We start from the raw sequence: 17,686 nt of genomic DNA, 5'->3' as shown, positions 1-17,686 counted from the left end.
CCATCGGACCGCCACAATGGCCGGTGACTGCCAAAGCCCACCGCATGCTCTGGGACCAGGCCAGCGGGGTTACAGAAAGGACAGTGAGGAAGGCCACCCCGGTCACAACTGGGACTGAAACGTCACCATTATTTAATAAAAAAAAAAAAAAAAAAACAGGATGCGAGGCATGCCCCCCCCCCCTCACTGAACACCAGGGGAAGAATGATGACATTACTTATTTTAATACCAAATTCTTCAGAAATATGTATAAAAAAAAAAAAAACATTTGCAATGATAGCACTCATATTAACAATAAAAAGACAGATTCTAACAGAAAGAACCAAAAAAGAAATCTACACTGAGTACTTTAGCAATGTCATCTATCTGCACTTTATTTTTAATGTTTTTAATTCTACTTCTGCGGCTGGACCGTTGGAGGAACCGCGTTGCAGGGTTAATGCTGGAGAGGCGAGGCCATGCGTTGTTGTTGTAGTAGTAGTAGTAGTAGTTCATTTCCTCCCCATCACCGTGGACATGGGCACGATGCGGTGACAAGGGGACTTTTCCATGTGGTTGCCACTGGGAAGCTGCAGCTGAGAGATCAGCTGTGCGGAAGAGTCTCTCTCTCTCTCTCTCTCTCTCTCTCTCTCTCTCACACACACACACACACACACCATCAGTGTCCTTTACGTAACTGTGCGGAACAGACAGGGTTTTTAAACGCTCGGGGACGGCTGTGGGTTGGCTGTGGGTGTGGCCTGGCGTGGCAGCGTGTACATGGCACCCAGGAACTGGTCGGCGATGCGTCCGGCCTCCCTCAGGCCACTGAGCAGCGCCCCGTGCACCGTGGCCGGGTAGTTCCTGATGGTGTGCTCGCCGGCAAAGAACAGACGAGGGACCGGCTGCAGATGACAGACAAAGAAATAAATTATAAACATTCACTTTTTTTTTTTTTTTTTTTATTCAGCATATACATTCTTAGGGTGAAAGTAGCATTGTGGGTAACACACTCGCCTATGAACCAGAAGACCCAGGTTCGAACCCCACTAACTACTATTGTGTCCCTGAGCGAGACACTTAACCCTGAGTGTCTCCAGGGGGACTCTGTCCCTGTCACTGCTGGTTGTAAACGCTTTCGGGAAGTGTACCTGTGAGGCTCCAGGAATGGCTGGACCAGGTGTGATGGGCTGGGCCATGAGGTCATAGTCGTTGCCAGAGGAACCAGCTGCTACATACGAGTAAGAGCCACGCGCCCAGGGATCCGCCCGCCAGCGCGTCACCACCGTCTCCTTGGGCTGTCAGGAGAACCCAAGGTCGTTCGAAGTGACCCTCCATTCCTCTCATCTTGTTCATACATTTAAAAAGCGGCCCTTGAACGGGCGGCTAACAACGCGCTCACCTGAGGGACGGCGCTGCTGCCAAAGATCCCTTTCAGGATGGCGAGGCAGCGGCCAACGATGACGTCATCGCTGATGTTCTCCATGATGCCGGCGGCCTCTCCAGCCATCAGGGCTAGGAGTATGGGGGCTAAAAGAGGAAAGAAAGAACGGGGGTTTTATTGCAGGGTGCAGAGTAGTGTTGTTTCTCTAGGCAACGATTTTTAAGACTGAATATCTTCGTCAATGCTGGTCATGTACGTATTCTGGTCATACGTATAACAAAATATGCAATATTGTTGACAAATAAAAACGAGACTAAATGTGGTTTACAAAATAAAAACTAGACTAAAATATCTCTACATTTTTGTTGATGATTAATTCAAGCTCAAGTTATTATGGCGCAGTATTTCTGTTTCCTGCGTCTCTTCTTCCGGTCGCACAGATGATCTCACTTCCTCAACCCTGATTTGTGAAGTGATTATCACTTGTGATACACAGCAGCACAGCATATGGTGCACACAGTGAAATTTGTCCTCTGCATTTAACCATCACCCTTGGTGAGCAGTGGGCAGCCATGACAGGCGCCCAGGGAGCAGTGTGTGGGGACGGTGCTTTGCTCAGTGGCACCTCGGCGGATCGGTATTCGAACCGGCAACCTTCTGATTACGGGGCCGCATCCTTTACTGCCATTTGTGCCAGTGAGAACGTTAAAAGAAAATATACCTTTGTAGAGGTTCCAGAAGAGGAAGAGCTCCCCTCTGCTGGCGGTGGTGCTTCCAACATGGCCAAAGAGGTTAACACTCGGGTCCCAAAACACCCGGTCAAAACACAGCACCACCTGGTGACCAGAATGACACAACGTAAGCTCAAACTAAACAAATAGACTCTGCAAAAGAATAAAGACAGTCATCATTTGCAACGTTCACAATGATTAAAAAGCAAGGAACCAAGAGGCAGGAGACCAAATCTGTATAAAATGGGCGGAGAACTTTATGGTTTTAAAACGGTCAGGAGAAGGCATTCAAGTCAACACAGCAGCTCTGAAGGCAGGTCTGGACAGATGTTTTTCATATTGTACGACAGTATGCGCCCCCTGCTGGCCACCATGCAGCACGCGCAGGTCCTGTTGCATAATACTGCAGCATTTCTCTGCTGCAGCCCACGTGGAGCAGCAGGAGCTGCACCGGTCGAATCCAGTGACTCAGCCACAGATGAGAGGACTGGACCTCCTACAGATCCTGTTTATGGACGTGTTCTGTTCGCATCTTCACTTACGGACACAAAAATGGAAATTCTAAGATCCTCCAAAATACTTGAAATACACATCATTCTCTGATTTGAATATATAATATAATAGAACAATTGCATAAAATAGGCATTGCTAGTCTTACTTATACTCTGACGATCAACGGAATAGTTGCCGCTCATGACTGGATGCATGGGAAGCCTGAGGTCCCAGCATGGCCCGCCAGGCTCTCTATTCGGAAATGACCAGTGGCAAGGCGCCGGCTAGTAGCGGGTGCCGTTTCGACCGAACCTCACCTTGTTGAGGTTGCCGAAGCCCATCCTTTGGATGGCCGCAGTCTTCCACTCGGGCAGCGGCGGGACAAACTGCACCGCCGGCGGCTGCTGCTTCATCACGCCCAGCGGCAGGGTGCACAGCACCGCGTCGCACTTGTAGATGAAGGTCTGCGTGGTGGAGCGCGTGTTCACCGCGATGACCTCGCATCCTGGGAACGAAAGTGCAGCGTTTTACGGAGGCGTCGCCGACGCGCCAGCAGGCACAAACGCGTGCTCGTGTGGACATTACTGAAACCGGACAGTCAGGTTTTTACGGTGCAGTTACCGTGCCGTAAACTTTCCATTATCCAACAAGTATATCCCCTTCCCAACCGCGACTCACCTGAGGCGGTGTAGCGGACCTGCCGTACTGCTGTGTTGAGTTTGATGTCCAGCCCCTCAGCCAGAGCCACGGGAACACAGGAATATCCATTCCGCACAGTCAGGTGACTTCCGGTGAACTCAAAGTCATCGTCCTGCATGTGATCGAAAGGTCGAGCAATGGCGGGAAAATGCCACGATGAAGAGAAAAGAGAACATGAAACATGAGCCAAAAACCCACTCGGATCTGGCTGCATTGTTCAGATTTCATATTAACAACAGAGTTAAAGGGCTTCATGTAGGGGTGATTGGCACAAGGCAAACTGGTTCTAGTGCAACCAAGGCTTGTTAAAATACTGCCTAGACCTTTTGATCTCCTTCGTATGTGTTCATTTCGGGAAAGCCTTGCCCAGCAAGGTTAAAATACCGCCTCAAATGCCTCGGATTATCGGCCAGTATTACTTGGGTCGTGCTAAATGCAGGCCAGCCCGTCTCCATCCATGTTTAAAGTCTGGTCCGAAGTGCTGAATGATGGACGCCTGTTTGACAAAGCAGGGCGCAGTCGTACCTGATCCCAGTGCTTGAGCGACAGGGTAGAGAGGGGTGTGGCGTTGGCAAACTCCAGGTTGGCAAAGTGCCAGTCCAGGATCTGCCTGTCCCGGGACGACAGGTACACGTCGCTGTGCAGGCACGTCAGAAGCATTAAAAGTTGCACTGCGCGCACACACACGCCATGACAGCATGCTGAAACGCATCATACCTGGGTGGGTTGGCTTCTAATTCCTGAAGTCTCTCCTCCAGTTTGACCTGCAACTCCGCCAGCTCATCATACTCCTGCATGAATTGTGGGGTGAAAAACACACATGGACCAAACGATGCTGCTTTGTTTGTATTTAAAGCCCTAAGTAGGATACAGAGTCAAGATCTGGGCCAAATGGCTGGCCTCAAAGGGCTAACTCATCCCAAACTGGAGGCCGAGCCTTTTTTGAGCCTTCAGTCATTGTGCCAAAAACCCACATGCTCCTAAAATAGTCTGACCACCCTGAGACAGCTCAAGCCAAGGCTCTGTGCCGCTTTTAAGGAAACCTTTCAGAAGTAAATGCTATTATTCCGAATTGAAATGTAGGACAATATTGCCAGTGAGCCTGAGCCAGCTTAACTGGGCCTGAAATGCAGAAAATATCTTCACTATTCCCTCAGGCAACAGAAAAAGGCAGATGGTGTTGACAAAGATTGGCTTTATTTAAAGTATTGCTTTAAACTGGCATCACTATAAAACTTCTTGAATCTTCTCTGTAGTACTGGGGGCTGGAGAAAATTACACTTCCAACATCCGGAAAATAGCCTTAATTAAGACGTTAAATCTGATGCTTAAAATTAACTTAGCACTCCACCGATAACCATAATGATGCAAGCAGGCAGTGTTGAGTAAATAAATCTTTGGCATTTGATTGAAAACCTTCATAGTGCTTTGAAGCCTCTTGGGAGAAACCCTGCATTCTGGAGAAAGCCTGTAACTTAATATACCTCATTCGATCTTATGATTAAAGCAAAAACGTGTTTATTTATTAAAACCAAATGGTCGAAGGTGTGGTTAACCCGATTTTATTTCCTTGTTTCTGTTGGTTGTGCGATAATGCGTCACAGTGGCAGAAGTCAAAGTTCCACTGTCAAACTTTGACTGTAGCGTCCACTCTGCTGGGACATTCTTCGGTCGTCCCATAGAAAATGATGGGACTCAGAGCAAAGTGCTGCGCTGGCCTGTGTTCGGCCTGTGAAGGACTTTAGAGGATTAAAATCTTTAATCCACGTGGTCTACAACCAGCTTCACGGTAGTGTGTGCCGGTGGACTGCTCACCTTGCAGAGGGCCGTGAGGTCACGGTGCTTGCTCTTGACCAGGAACTCGGCTGTGATGTCTCTTGGGGGCTTCACCTCACTGGCCTCCTTGTACTGCTGGTGCAGTTCCTTCACCTTCTCCTTGGTAGCCACCATCTAAGGAAGGCAGAAATTACAATAAAAAAAAAACAATAAAATGAGGCCAAGAAAACTGACATCATGATTCTTAAAGGTGCTTCAAAAAAGAAGAACACAGTCACCTTGTTAAGCAGCTCTTTCAGCTCCTCTTGGGTTTTCACAATTTTCTTCCAGTGTTCAATCTGTTCATCCTTAACATGTTTCTCCTGCAGCCTGATTAAATAAAAGTATTAGAACAAGTCCTAGGAGCCCAGTAGGCCATGCAGATCAAACCCGACAGAAAAAGGCATCCACTCACTGTATAACCACCTCCAGGGCTTGACCTAAAGACACCGGCTTGCTGTTGAGGAAGTTGAAATCCAGCTGATGGCTCAGGTACGATGTCGCCTCCAGTAGGCGGTTGAACTCCTGTTCCACCATTTCATCCTTCTCTTTAGGAACCTAGGATCAAACATGCAAATAACTATTTATGCCAAGACCAACTGACCTTTATTATTCCCTATCCTGAATGAGAGAACCCCACTGTGGCAAACATAAAAACTTTTAATATTCTCCACTAATTTTCAAGTTTGATGCAAATTATGTTCACCAAACCGTTACTTCTTTTGGAGAAATATATACATACTGAATATGTTATACTGAACAGTACTTACACTCGTGCAGCGTTCCCCCTTGAAAAAAAGATCACAAGAATTGCAAATCAATAACACACAGTGTCAGCATTAACACACATTCAACATGAAAGACACAGATGTAGCTAATTTTAGTGGAAATCATATAAACCGAAAAGCTATAATAATGCAATTTTGTAAATGTAAACATTATTAAAACCAAAGCAGTCATTTAGGTTACTATCCCACACTAAAGATGATTCTGCTGAAGAACAGATTATGTGGGTTAATTTTTGTTGATACCATTTAAACATTTGTCAGAGCTGGTTGTCATTAAACTGACTTTAGGACAATGCAGGTCCTCTAAACCGGGAATGACTGGAAAACACACGTTATACCTACCGCTTGGCCATTGGCTTCATAGAGTGGACACTTCTGTTTAATTTTGGCCAGCTCCATATTGACCTGCTTACTTATCACAGCCATAGGGTTTCCACCTGGATGACAAAGGACGAGAAGAAAAATAAGGGGAAATTCCTTAAACTCTTGAAGGGTTAGGAGGAGGATTTGTGGTCAACAGCACCACCTTCTGGAGGGAAAGAACAAGGTGCACTGAAAATGATCCATAATAAGACACCTAGCAGCTTTAGTCGAGGGGTCAATTATGACTAGTAGTATATTATAAGAAACTTTCTTGTGAAATTATTATAACAGGTAGAGCAGTCAAATACTGAAAATAACCAGTATTCATGCAAGAAAATGTGCATTTAAACTGTAAGCAATTATCAACATTCAACCTGGAGGTCGATTACATTAATGATGGTCAACAGACTGCCTGTCACATAAAATTTCCTTACCCAGTCCTGTAACCACCATTGCCCCAAGATCAGCCACGTAGTTGCCTTTACGGAACGTAGCCACTCTGCCCCCTACGCGGTCCTGTCAGAAAGAGCAGATTTCATCAGTATGCATAGTAGTATGCCACTACCGCATGTTTCGTTCAAAAATGTCTATATTTGTTGGTAAGTCTGTTTGGCAATACTGGTAATTTTGTTAACCGACCCTGGCCTCCAGCACGGTGACATCCATCCCGAAGCTCTGAAGTTGACGGGCGGCAGCAAGCCCAGACACACCTCCGCCAATAATGATCACTTTCCCCGTCTTCTTAGCTGCTCGAGAAGCACACAAGGTGTAAAAGGCAGGTTCACGCAAACGAATACCAGTACAAGCCAAGCTCCAAGTATGGTACTCACTAGGTAGTGGTTTAACTCTCTTGTAGATACCAAAGTTGATGAGACCGTGTCGTTCCAAGTAACTGTGGATTCTGTGGACGAGCATGCCATCACCTAAGGACAACAGGATGAGAATTTGGCAACTCCAATATCTGCTCACGGTAATTTCCTGTCACAATAAAAGTCTGGACTTACTGTTATATGGAGCTTCCAGCTGCTGCACTGTAGCCTCAAAAGTCAGCTGGACTTTGGGATTGTCGAGCCAAAGCTGAAGCTGCAACAGAGAGAGCAGCGTTAACCTGCAGCCAGACAGACAGAGCTCATCGCTGACGGTGCGAGAGCACAAACACGTTCTGGGGGAGTTTACCGTGCGGTTGCGGATGTACAGGAACACTTTCTGCGTCTGCTGGGACCCGCTGATGATGTCAGGGAAGCAGGCGGCCTCCTGGGAGGTCATGCGGTCGTGTGGGAGGCGGCTCTGGAAGGCTGCCCCCTCCATGCCTGCAGCAGACAAGAGGTTTAGCAAAGAACAAGTGGACAAAATTCAACCAAATGAAATGCTTTAGAGGTTTTCTTCTGATGACTCCCGTAGAGAAAGTCCATCACAATCTGTTTAGAACCTTCTTCGTAACACCATCAATAAACGAATAAATATATAACAGTAGTCATGTTCATAGGAAAGGGGTGGACAAACAAATTTTTAATCCAGCCAGCCAAAGATCGGTACAGAATTACCCAAAACGAATCTTAATTAGAACTGCATTCATTTGACTTTGATACATTGCAGTACACGGCAGTGAGTGTTTAATCAGAACAGAGTTTATTGGCTAAGTATGTGATTGAACACATACAAGGAATGTGATTCCGATCAATGGTGTCCCTCAAGCACAACGCTGTTAAAAAATATATATATATGTCAAAAGAAGGAAGGAATTGATAAGGAATGGACAACTAAATACTCAACTAAAGTCCAGTCAATGTCAGCACTAACTTTCCCACCAAGCATGCGCATTACGACAAACAACCGGAGGTTGGCAGCTTGTCTGCAGGCTCAGCAAAAGACCTTTATCTGACTACCTGCCATCCATGAATCAAGCACAAAGGCAAGTTATGCGCTGGCATTTAAATTAACAAAGACTTTTTGATGATTAGGTTTTACATGTATGCATCTGGTGCTGGCCCGGCCCATCTGTCCACTTCAAAAAGCCAATGTGGCCCATGAGTCAAAAGGCTACCATTGTCATAGAAGAAATAGCAAAGAAAAAGCAAATGCAGCATATGGGCATATTCATATACAAATGAATCTCAGAGATAACACTTTGAGACAAAAAAAACTGTATTCATAAACTACAATTTCGATAAAAGGGACTTCACATCAGTTCTTGTTGTGTGCTGATTCCTCTAATCCTGCACAGAAAAGTCCTTCAGGTTTTTAAGCAACTGGTAAAACTTGAAGTAGCTATTCAAGAACTGAAGCATCTACAAGAACACGAGAGGTCTTTTGTGAACCATTCATAGCTTACCTGACGGCTCATCTGGCTCGCTGTCGTTCTCCTCTTCGGGAGGTGGGGCTGGAGGTGGGATGACCTGCTTGCGCTCCTTTTCAGCCTTGGCGTTCCTCTCCTCTTCAGAGTAGTACTCATCCTCGGACAGGTTCGCCAGGCTTTCGTCCATTTCGCGATATTCCACCTGCAGCAAGAAGTAGAGCACAAACTCCAATAAAACTAATGTAGTAGGAAAAAAAGAACACGGCCTTCCTGAATAATGCAACTTAACTTTTTCTTTTATTTTTATTTTTTTAAAGAATGATCTTTCACGATTAAATAATCCAATTGAATAAATCCATTAGAAAAATGTCACTTAAAATATCACTTTTCTGTGATATTTTAAGGACATTAACCCAGTCCTAGAGATATTTACTTTTGGCTTTTTACGCCGACTTGTTCTCCTGGACTCCTGATCCACAGCAGATGATGCTCCTGCTGGGTGAGGTGGCGGAGGTCCACCGGGATCCCCGCTCGGAGACGCACGCTCTTTCTTCTTAATTTCAGAAGCCCCAGCGGCAGCGGTGCTCGGCCCAGTCTGGGACACCGCCTGTGCCTCAGGGCCTTGCTCTCCCCCCGCGGCCATCATGGACCCCGAGGTGGAGGATCCTGGGTCCGACTTCTTACCCGACATCATTATGGAGGTAGACAGCGGCCTCTCCTAAAAACAACAACGAGCCGTTACACAAGCCCAGGGTGCCGGGTCCGGCGTTCACCATAAACTCAGAGATGAACAGAATGGAAAGCGTTTTCAAATGGACAACTGCCATTCCACGTGATCACATGAAGATTACAGGCCAAAATAATGACAATGACGCATCGAAGGCGTTCGGATGGTTTAAAGTGTGCAATGACGCTGAAGCCACACACACACGAGTGGATTTGTGTACCTTCGGTATTAGATATGCAAATGAGACACACACACAGAAACATGCTCCGTCTCGCTAACACAGTGCAGTGCAGATGCAAATAAAAATAAAATCCTTATCTCTCGATGACACTGGGCTCGAACTTTTATTAAAAACCTGCACGATCCCGCTCCATTTAGTCCATTCACTCCCGAATAGGCCTTTACATCTGGCTTCAGTCTGTGTGCACCGGGCCATCTTATCACACATATTCACACACAATGCGATCAAGACGCGTTGGAGGATGCGTAATGACGACAAAACGAATGGTCACTGGACAGAGTAACAACCTTGTCTTGTTTTACCCATTTCTCCGTGCACCTGGTAATATCCATTCAATCGCTACGGAATAAAGACAGAATCGGAAAACATGGTCATGAACACAGAAGCAAATAGCAGACCCGGTGTCTACGACAACTACTTTGCTAGCCGACTAGCTAAGGCGGCTACATTCCGCATTGTCTTGTAATTGCGTTGTTCCACATACATGCACGAATAATTATTATTATTGTTATTCTCCATCAAGTGAAATCCCATTCTAAATACTGTGGTTGACTAAAAAAAAGCAGTGCGGCGCAGAAGAGCGGCTCTAAAACACACTAGCCCTGCATAGCCTGTCTTAACAATAAGACCCCGTAGGCTTCGTTAGCTTTCTGGCTTCATCACTTACCGGCTCGAACGACAAACGCGATTTTATCGAGGTGTGTGCGGTTCGCAGTGAAGTTAAATAAAAACACAGACATATAAATATATTTTTTTTACCATTCATTAAGTGCTACGAGATGGCTTGTAGACGCTCAAAGCTCACAATGAGCGCACCTGGCTGTGCTAAGCTAGCCGGCTAGCTCCCCAACGACAGCACTGGTGTCGTTCTCTTTCTGAACAGCTCTTTTTGGTGAATCGGTTCTTTCAGGGAACGAATTACTCGGGCCTAAAACCATACAGGAAGAAACTAGAGCCCCTTCGCCATACTGCTAATAATAATAATAATAATACTAATAAACATATGCTAACAGAAAGATAACCAAAAAGAAATCTACACGTAGTATTTTAGCAATGTCATGTATCTGCATGCATTCAGAACACTGCCTTTTATTTTTGCCTTTATTTGTAATGTGTAAATTCAACTATTTCTACTTCTGCGGCTGGACCTGGTGAGAGTAGGACCGTTTATTACTATTACCTAATTTCTAAGTACCTGCTGCTTGATGATGTGAAAACCATGATCATTATTGGGGTTTTTTTTTTTTTTTTTTTGCATTAATGGAACCAGCACTTTTCCCGTCCAGGGTTTTGAAGACATGTTTCAGGTCTTTTTCACGATCTTTATAATAAATTTTAATAAGATGACTAATACATGGCTAAACCGAACAAAGGGCCATCTGCTACTCGGATGATCCGGATCTTTAATGCGAGTCACGGGATCCGAATCGCAGCGTACAGCCCCTCCCCCCTGAAATTGATTCCCCAAATGATTCCACGGGAGGAACATGCAAAATACTCATTTGGTCAATATATTCACAAGCGGCGCCGCTGTGCGATCATTTGGGGGAGAAACGACCCGCCTTGCACACGTCACCACGTTACTTTCACCAAATAAACGACGAGTTACTTACTGACTATTCTCCCACGAGGGAGAAGGATGTGAGAGATCTCCTCGCTGAAGTCGGGTCCTGACGTGCTGACGTCATGACGCGGCCGCGATCGGGCAGGAAGTGGGGATGAGGGTGAAGACACCGGACAGGTAAAGCAGGAAGGTGGATGGCTGCGTCCTGCTGGCCCGCTTCTGGGTTTTATCGAGAGAAAAAACGAAATTGTTCGGCGCGCACGGCGATTTTCGACGGAGGTAAGCTAACATAAGTATCATATAAATCTATATGTTTGCAAAAAAAAAAAAAAAAAAAACTTTTTGGAACCTTCTATGTTGTTGTTGTTACAAGTTGTTGTCTGCATACACCGTGAAATGGAAAGAAAAGTAATAAAAAATATATATATATATAAATGTAAAAACATTTACATGTGACTTTCTGGTCATATAATTACGTGAAATGGCGTCGTCACAATTGCTTTAACGGCGCCTGGTTTTAGGAATGATGAAGAATAAAGAAGGGGAGGTGGCGAACAGGCCGGACAACACTGCCTTCACCCAGCAGAGGCTGCCGGCCTGGCAGCCCATGCTCTCCGCTGGGATCGTGATCCCCGGCTTTCTGGTCATCGGCCTGGTCTTTATCGGTATCGGAGTCGCTCTCTTCCTGGGTTCTCAGAGCATCCAGGTGTTGGAGGTACGGGCATTATTCTATTCTGATTTGTCATTATCCAGTGAACGTCGTTTCTTTTGAAGGTTTCATGCCAGGGATCATACCTCTGATGTTGAGGAATACTGTGAATACTTTCGCTGTGAAATACCAATGTTTTTTGTTTTTTTTCCCCGTGTAGAGCGACTACACCGGCCTAAATTCGAACACCCCCTGCTATGAGTGTTCCGATGCCAGCAAGAAGAATTGCACCTGCTCCATCGAGTTCACCCTCACCAAGCAGTTTGACGTATGATGTGTATTCATCTCATTCCTGAATCTCTTTATGGCTGCTGTACTTTGCTGAAGGACCGTTTGAATCACCTGCAGGGTCCCGTGTTCCTCTATTACGGATTATCCAATTTCTTCCAGAATCATCGGAAGTACGGTGTGTCAAGAGATTATTATCAGCTCTCAGGTGACACTGCGTACTTTAAGGTAAAGCGCATGGTAACCTGTGTGTCAGTGTTTGGTGGTAATCTTGTTTCTGTGGTACAGCAACGTATGCTTCCTCCCTTTCCCGACACACAGAATCCAAGCGACAGTTGTTCTCCTTATATATACGACTCCGGCGTGCCCATCGTGCCCTGTGGGGCTGCAGCCAACAGCATGTTTAATGGTATGTCCCATCCAGAAATGAACAATGTGCACCTTGCTCTTAGGATATATAGAACTTTTTACATGTATTTTTTATTTTTATTTTTTTATAGATTCGTTCAGGCTTTATCAGCTTGTTGGCGGCACGAAGAAACCAGTCCCGTTGGATGGGAAGGGCATTTCGTGGTGGACTGACTACAACATTGTATTCAGGAACCCCCCTCTTGTCAATGGCTCTTTGGCTGCAGCTTTCAATGGTAAGGTTTTAGAGAAAAAGACTGAATTGAAATGTTTGTTTTCTGGCAGTCAGTTTCTTAATATGTCCGCCCCGTGTAGGTACTGCAAAGCCTGTGAACTGGGCAAAACCGGCCTACGAGCTGGACACCTCTGACCCGTCCAACAATGGCTTCATGAACGAAGACTTCCTGGTGTGGATGAGGAGGGCAGCGCTGCCGGATTTCAGGAAGTTATACCGCAGGATTACACAGGGAGACTATGCTGCTGGGTTGCCTGTTGGGAACTACTCCTTGGAGATTTCATACAGTATCCTTCCTGTTTTATATATATGTTTGTGGCGTCTTTGTGACACTCTGGCCAGCTGTTGCGTGTTGGTGCAAGGGCCGCATGAACCGGTTTTACTAGTTGGGTGTGACATGGCGCCCGAGAGCTGAAAGGATTTGTGGTGTTTTGCCGAATGCAAACGGAGGCTGCTGCTCATGCAAATGACCCCATTAAAATGGGAGGTTTCTATAAAAAAAAATATATATATATATGTGCATAACACGCATGGCGTGAATGTTAACATGCTGCATATAAAAAGTAGTGACTAGATAACTTTTAAACAAAAATCACTATTAAATTGTCGGGATGAAACCAAGGTCCAGGTGAAGAGTCAAAGATGAGGCTTTGCATTAGCAGAGTTTATTGAGAGGATCGAAGATCTTTCCGGGGCGGTGGTGGACTCTAAGGAAGCGGACCCGTATTCAGAAGGTTGCCTGTTCGAACCCCAAGGTGCCATCATTCCCACACACTGCTCCACGGGCGCAGAGGTCCATGGATTGAAACCATCCTCTGCTACTTTCCTCTTACGGATTTGGCGCCGTGACTTAGTTGGTTAAAGTGCCCAGCGAATCCCAGTGGTGCCTTTATTTGGAGTGACTTTTGGGCAGTGGTGGCCCCGTAATCAGAAGGTTGCTGGTTCGAATACCAATACGCTGAGGTGCCACTGAGCAAAAGCACCGTCCTAACACACTACTCCCCGGGCACCTGTCATGGCTGCCCACTGCTCACCAAGGGCGATAGTTAAATACAGAGGACACATTTCACTGTGTGCACCGTGTGCTGTGCTGCAGTGCTCACAATGACAATCACTTCACTTTCACACTTTGCTCACCAATGTGCTATTATTAGTACTAGTAATTATTAGGGATCCACTTATATTGACCATACATCCTATCAGCATATGCAAATATCTTTTTCACATAATTTTTGCACTGACTGATATCTTGGAAATTTTGTGGACTGGCATTTGCAATGGTGGTGTGAACAGAGATCAGTTTAATTGAAATTGCACCGCTATGTTACATGTTAAACGAATAATATGTGCCGTGAGTCAAACTAAATCATTAATACATGGTACCTGTAAGCGTTTTTTAGTTCTCTGGCTAATTTGTTGAATTCCTTAACCATTCTCCCAGATTATCCTGTGATTGGTTTTGGTGGACGTAAGAAGATTGTCTTGAGCAACGTGTCATGGATGGGCGGCAAGAATATGTTTTTGGGTGTCGCCTACTTGGTGATTGGCTCTCTCTGCATTGTAATGTCCTTGGTCATGCTTATTGTATATGCAAAATATAAATTCCCTGAGGGCGATTCCTGATTGGAAATATCTGCTGATGCACATTTTTTCTACTGCAATAAACCATAACATTTAAAATATGCACATAAACGTGAATACTAGATTTTAAATGAGTGTCAATGCTTTACCGGTAGGAATGGTCTGTACCAATAGGAATCAATGCATTTGTACATTTTCTTGAAAGGAAAAAAATTGGGGTTTGGTTTTGTTGATACATTAGCTCATTGTATCAATGTATTGATCTATATATTTCCGATTACCCTTTATTTGTATTTACCATGTCATTTATCTCAGGGACAGAAGCCTTCATTTCCTCTTAAACATGTATTATTTAAACGTTGACTGTTACACCGTTTCCTTTTTTTTTTTTTTTAGTAGTTTTTAACCAACTGCAACTCTCTGTGAATGAACTTACTTTCTTAATCACAATGTTTTGCTACGTGGTTTTCTGGATTTATATTTACTTTAAATAAATTATCTTATAATTTAAAACATTAAAAAATGTTCTGTTGTATGCACCAAGGTGTTTGTCTTCATCACTGTAGTTAAATATTCCAAATTGATCTAAATTAACAGAGTTGCACAAACACCTTGTTTTTATCTCCCATGAACTTGGTTCTGATGTCCAGATTCAGGCCTGACCCTAACAAATTTTGAGCCCTAGGTGGCTCCTCCTTGCATCGCCGTTAACTACCATTTTACTGTGGTCTCTAACAGCAGTGAAACAAGTTGAGGATTTGCTGTATTATTGAAACAGAAGATGAAAAGCTCCTATGGATATGGGTCAACAAATATTAGTATAATAATGTGAAGAATTAATAGCTTCTTAATAGGCTTTGCTATTAAAGCAGGTAAATTCGTGTTGGTGTGCTGTTTCCATATTAAGATCTATTAATACCAACTAGTTTTAAGAACAGTGGAATGTTGTTTTCTTCCTCAGTTTATGGCACCCTTAGCATTTGTGTATAATGCGTATACCACGGGCCAGCGCCTATCATGGCCGACACTGCTCACCAAGGGTGATTAAATGTGCTGTGCTATGTATCACTTTCACCTTCCAGTATACCCACTGCGGGAATAAGTTCTGTTTAATTGGTGTTTCCTTGCTGTGGAATATGTTACATGTTTCAACAGATGAACCAGAAAAACGCCTGGTTCATACGTCCATGGCGTCAGGTGAGCGTGGACTGGATGCCGTTTTTCTTCTCAAATCTAAAGCCACTTTCAGACCGAATTTAGCATGCACTGTACTCGCCGTGCCATGCTTGACACGGGGCTCGGCACAAAAATAGGTGTGATTTCCTAAAGATCATTTTTTTCTCCATTCCTGCTTGGGGGCAAACCAAAGGCTAGACCGTAATGGTTGCCAAGGCTGCCGAGTGGCATGCTGTGCAGCGTGGCACAACTCCGAGGTCAATTTGACCAGTTCCTGGTTGCCCACATCACAGTTGCACTCCACTGGGCAGAGGCAGCACGAAAATGCCCAGGAACCTCAGAAAACCTCCCCCAGATGGCAGTACACATCCAAATTCAAATTTGCAGCTAAAAAGCCAAAGAACTGAAAGAACTGATAGAAACTTAGATTAAGCCAGGTTCGCTCTGGTCACCCCAGGTCTATGCAGTTTGTGCCTGGTGACACTATGGATACATTATGCCCAGATTTAACCCACATGCCTAAAGTTATACCAAAGTCTTACAGTTCGTTGGTTTATTAGCTGCAGTCCTTTCCTCTGCCAACCTTTCACAATGCAAGCATTGCAAGCAGGCATTTTGTTCATGTCAGCACCAGTTTGTCTCCTTCGTGAAGCCAGCACAAGGCCAGCGCCTTTCACATTGGATTGTAGAGGCCATCTCCATGGCCTATAAAAACTGGGGAGTATACGGATTAAAATATATGTGATAAAGCCCAACTGGCCACAGACAATCTATGTAAAAGTGGCCAGATGGTGGACACAGCTCTAGTAGTGTGCCCTAACCCTCTTTAGCAGGACCAGCCCCCAGCTTTTATAGGCCATGGAGATGGCCTCTACAATCCAATGTGAAAGACTGCAGAGAGATGCTGTCAGAGTTATACCTCGTTCTAACACTTATTAAATAACTGGAGAAGAAAGACATGAAGCAATTGAGTCCGTTTTACTTGCAAGGAGAGCAATCAGAGACGCACATTACAGCATGCCTCCAACAGCTCTGGCGTCCTTCATCGCATCTCCTTCTTTTATTTGGTACAGGGCATTAGGTTCATTAGGGTTCACATAAAATCACACCATATTAGTTAATAATTATGTATTACACGTAGTCTAATGAATTGATCTTTGGTCGAGTCATGGTGACTGGACTCTGGTTCATCATAGTCTGCTTGTTGTTGGTTCTCAGGTCGCGGTCATGCTGTCCTGCAAACTTAAAACCTTTGCTCTGAGATTTGTTAATGATTAAGAGTTGTCAGTAATATTCCAAGGATTAATACATATTCGTGCTTAAAGGATATGAATAAAAAGAAGTAATTACATGATAACATATATACATTTTTCCAACAGATGCCCTTATCCAGAGCGACTTCCAATCAGTAGTTACAGGGACAGTCCCCCCCTGGAGCAACTTAGGGTTAAGTGCCTTGCTCAGGGACACAATGGTAGAAAGTGGGGTTTGAACCTGGGTCTTCTGGTTCATAGGCGAGTGTGTTAGCCACTAGGCCACTACCGACTTGCTCCAGCAGGTTCTGCAGAAAGGTTTGACAGAGAGGGGCCGCCAAAATCAAGGTCAGCGCATCATGCCTGACCCTCTCTATCATTGTCGAGATCTACTCCACTGTAGGAAACACATAAAGGAAAAACACTTCGGCAGCCAAAAGAGGAGGGGACGTCCAAAATCACAAGCGGTTACCTTGCACAACGGTCCCCTCTACCTAGGGCTACAGTGCACATGCACACCAGTCAACCATCTTGGCAGCGAGACAGCCTGTAAGAGATGCAGTTGGGACTCTTGCCGGTCCACTTAGGAGATGGTGTAACAGTGGGAACACCGTTCATTGCATTTTGTGGTAAGCTTTCTTTGCAGCAGGTGAAAGAAACACTCAGCAGGACCTGAGGTGGACCAAGACGATTTTATTGGTAAACGTTATTATGCTTCACGTCATTCTTCAAAGTTAATCATACATCGCAACCAACCATATGTCTTTACCTTATTTACATTTACATTTACGCCATTTGGCAGACGCCCTTATCCAGAGCGACTTACAACGTGCTTTCAAGTTACCATCGATGAAGAGATCAATTCCGGTTCACTAGGACCCCAACTATGAATACATCTATTTAATTCACTCTGTTGTAGATTCTGTACACAAAGTTTGACAACAAGAAAATTACAATTTAATCTAAATATTCTTTAAAGAGGAAGGTCTTGAGCTGTCGTTTGAAGGTGCTCAGTGA

At 44.9% G+C, this 17,686-nt stretch overlaps 2 protein-coding genes across 8 annotated transcripts; one reads left to right on the top strand and one right to left on the bottom strand.

Moving 5' to 3' along the window:
• Positions 1–353: 353 nt before the first annotated feature.
• kdm1a (lysine (K)-specific demethylase 1a) lies at positions 354–11,199 on the bottom strand. Of its 7 annotated transcripts, none has more exons than XM_028990347.1 (22): positions 10,275–10,410; positions 9,803–9,854; positions 8,981–9,265; positions 8,584–8,752; positions 7,428–7,561; positions 7,256–7,334; positions 7,082–7,174; positions 6,891–6,997; positions 6,686–6,767; positions 6,231–6,325; positions 5,871–5,888; positions 5,516–5,658; positions 5,340–5,430; positions 5,101–5,235; positions 4,003–4,076; positions 3,811–3,922; positions 3,265–3,397; positions 2,904–3,091; positions 2,085–2,199; positions 1,382–1,509; positions 1,131–1,277; positions 354–884 (listed from the first exon to the last, which is right to left on the bottom strand). In XM_028990347.1, exons 2-22 carry the CDS (start codon positions 9,845–9,847, stop codon positions 699–701), a joined length of 2,559 nt encoding a protein of 852 aa, XP_028846180.1. In that variant the 5' UTR covers positions 9,848–9,854; positions 10,275–10,410; the 3' UTR covers positions 354–698. The 7 variants fall into 7 exon arrangements, with proteins under 7 accessions (XP_028846180.1, XP_028846195.1, XP_028846225.1 ...); XM_028990362.1 differs by having other exon boundaries at positions 9,818–9,854; XM_028990392.1 differs by lacking the exons at positions 9,803–9,854; positions 10,275–10,410 and adding an exon at positions 11,129–11,199.
• tmem30b (transmembrane protein 30B) lies at positions 11,078–14,779 on the top strand. Its single transcript, XM_028990407.1, has 8 exons — positions 11,078–11,358; positions 11,601–11,794; positions 11,949–12,056; positions 12,137–12,244; positions 12,338–12,425; positions 12,517–12,660; positions 12,740–12,946; positions 14,101–14,779. Exons 1-8 carry the CDS (start codon positions 11,274–11,276, stop codon positions 14,280–14,282), a joined length of 1,116 nt encoding a protein of 371 aa, XP_028846240.1. The 5' UTR covers positions 11,078–11,273; the 3' UTR covers positions 14,283–14,779.
• Positions 14,780–17,686: the final 2,907 nt, after the last annotated feature.

The sequence above is a fragment of the Denticeps clupeoides genome, chromosome 1 (genome assembly GCF_900700375.1).
Source record: "Denticeps clupeoides chromosome 1, fDenClu1.1, whole genome shotgun sequence".
Taxonomy (NCBI): Eukaryota; Metazoa; Chordata; class Actinopteri; order Clupeiformes; family Denticipitidae; genus Denticeps; species Denticeps clupeoides.
Note: the sequence above shows the minus strand (reverse complement) of the source record. Positions and strands in the feature narration are given on the sequence as shown.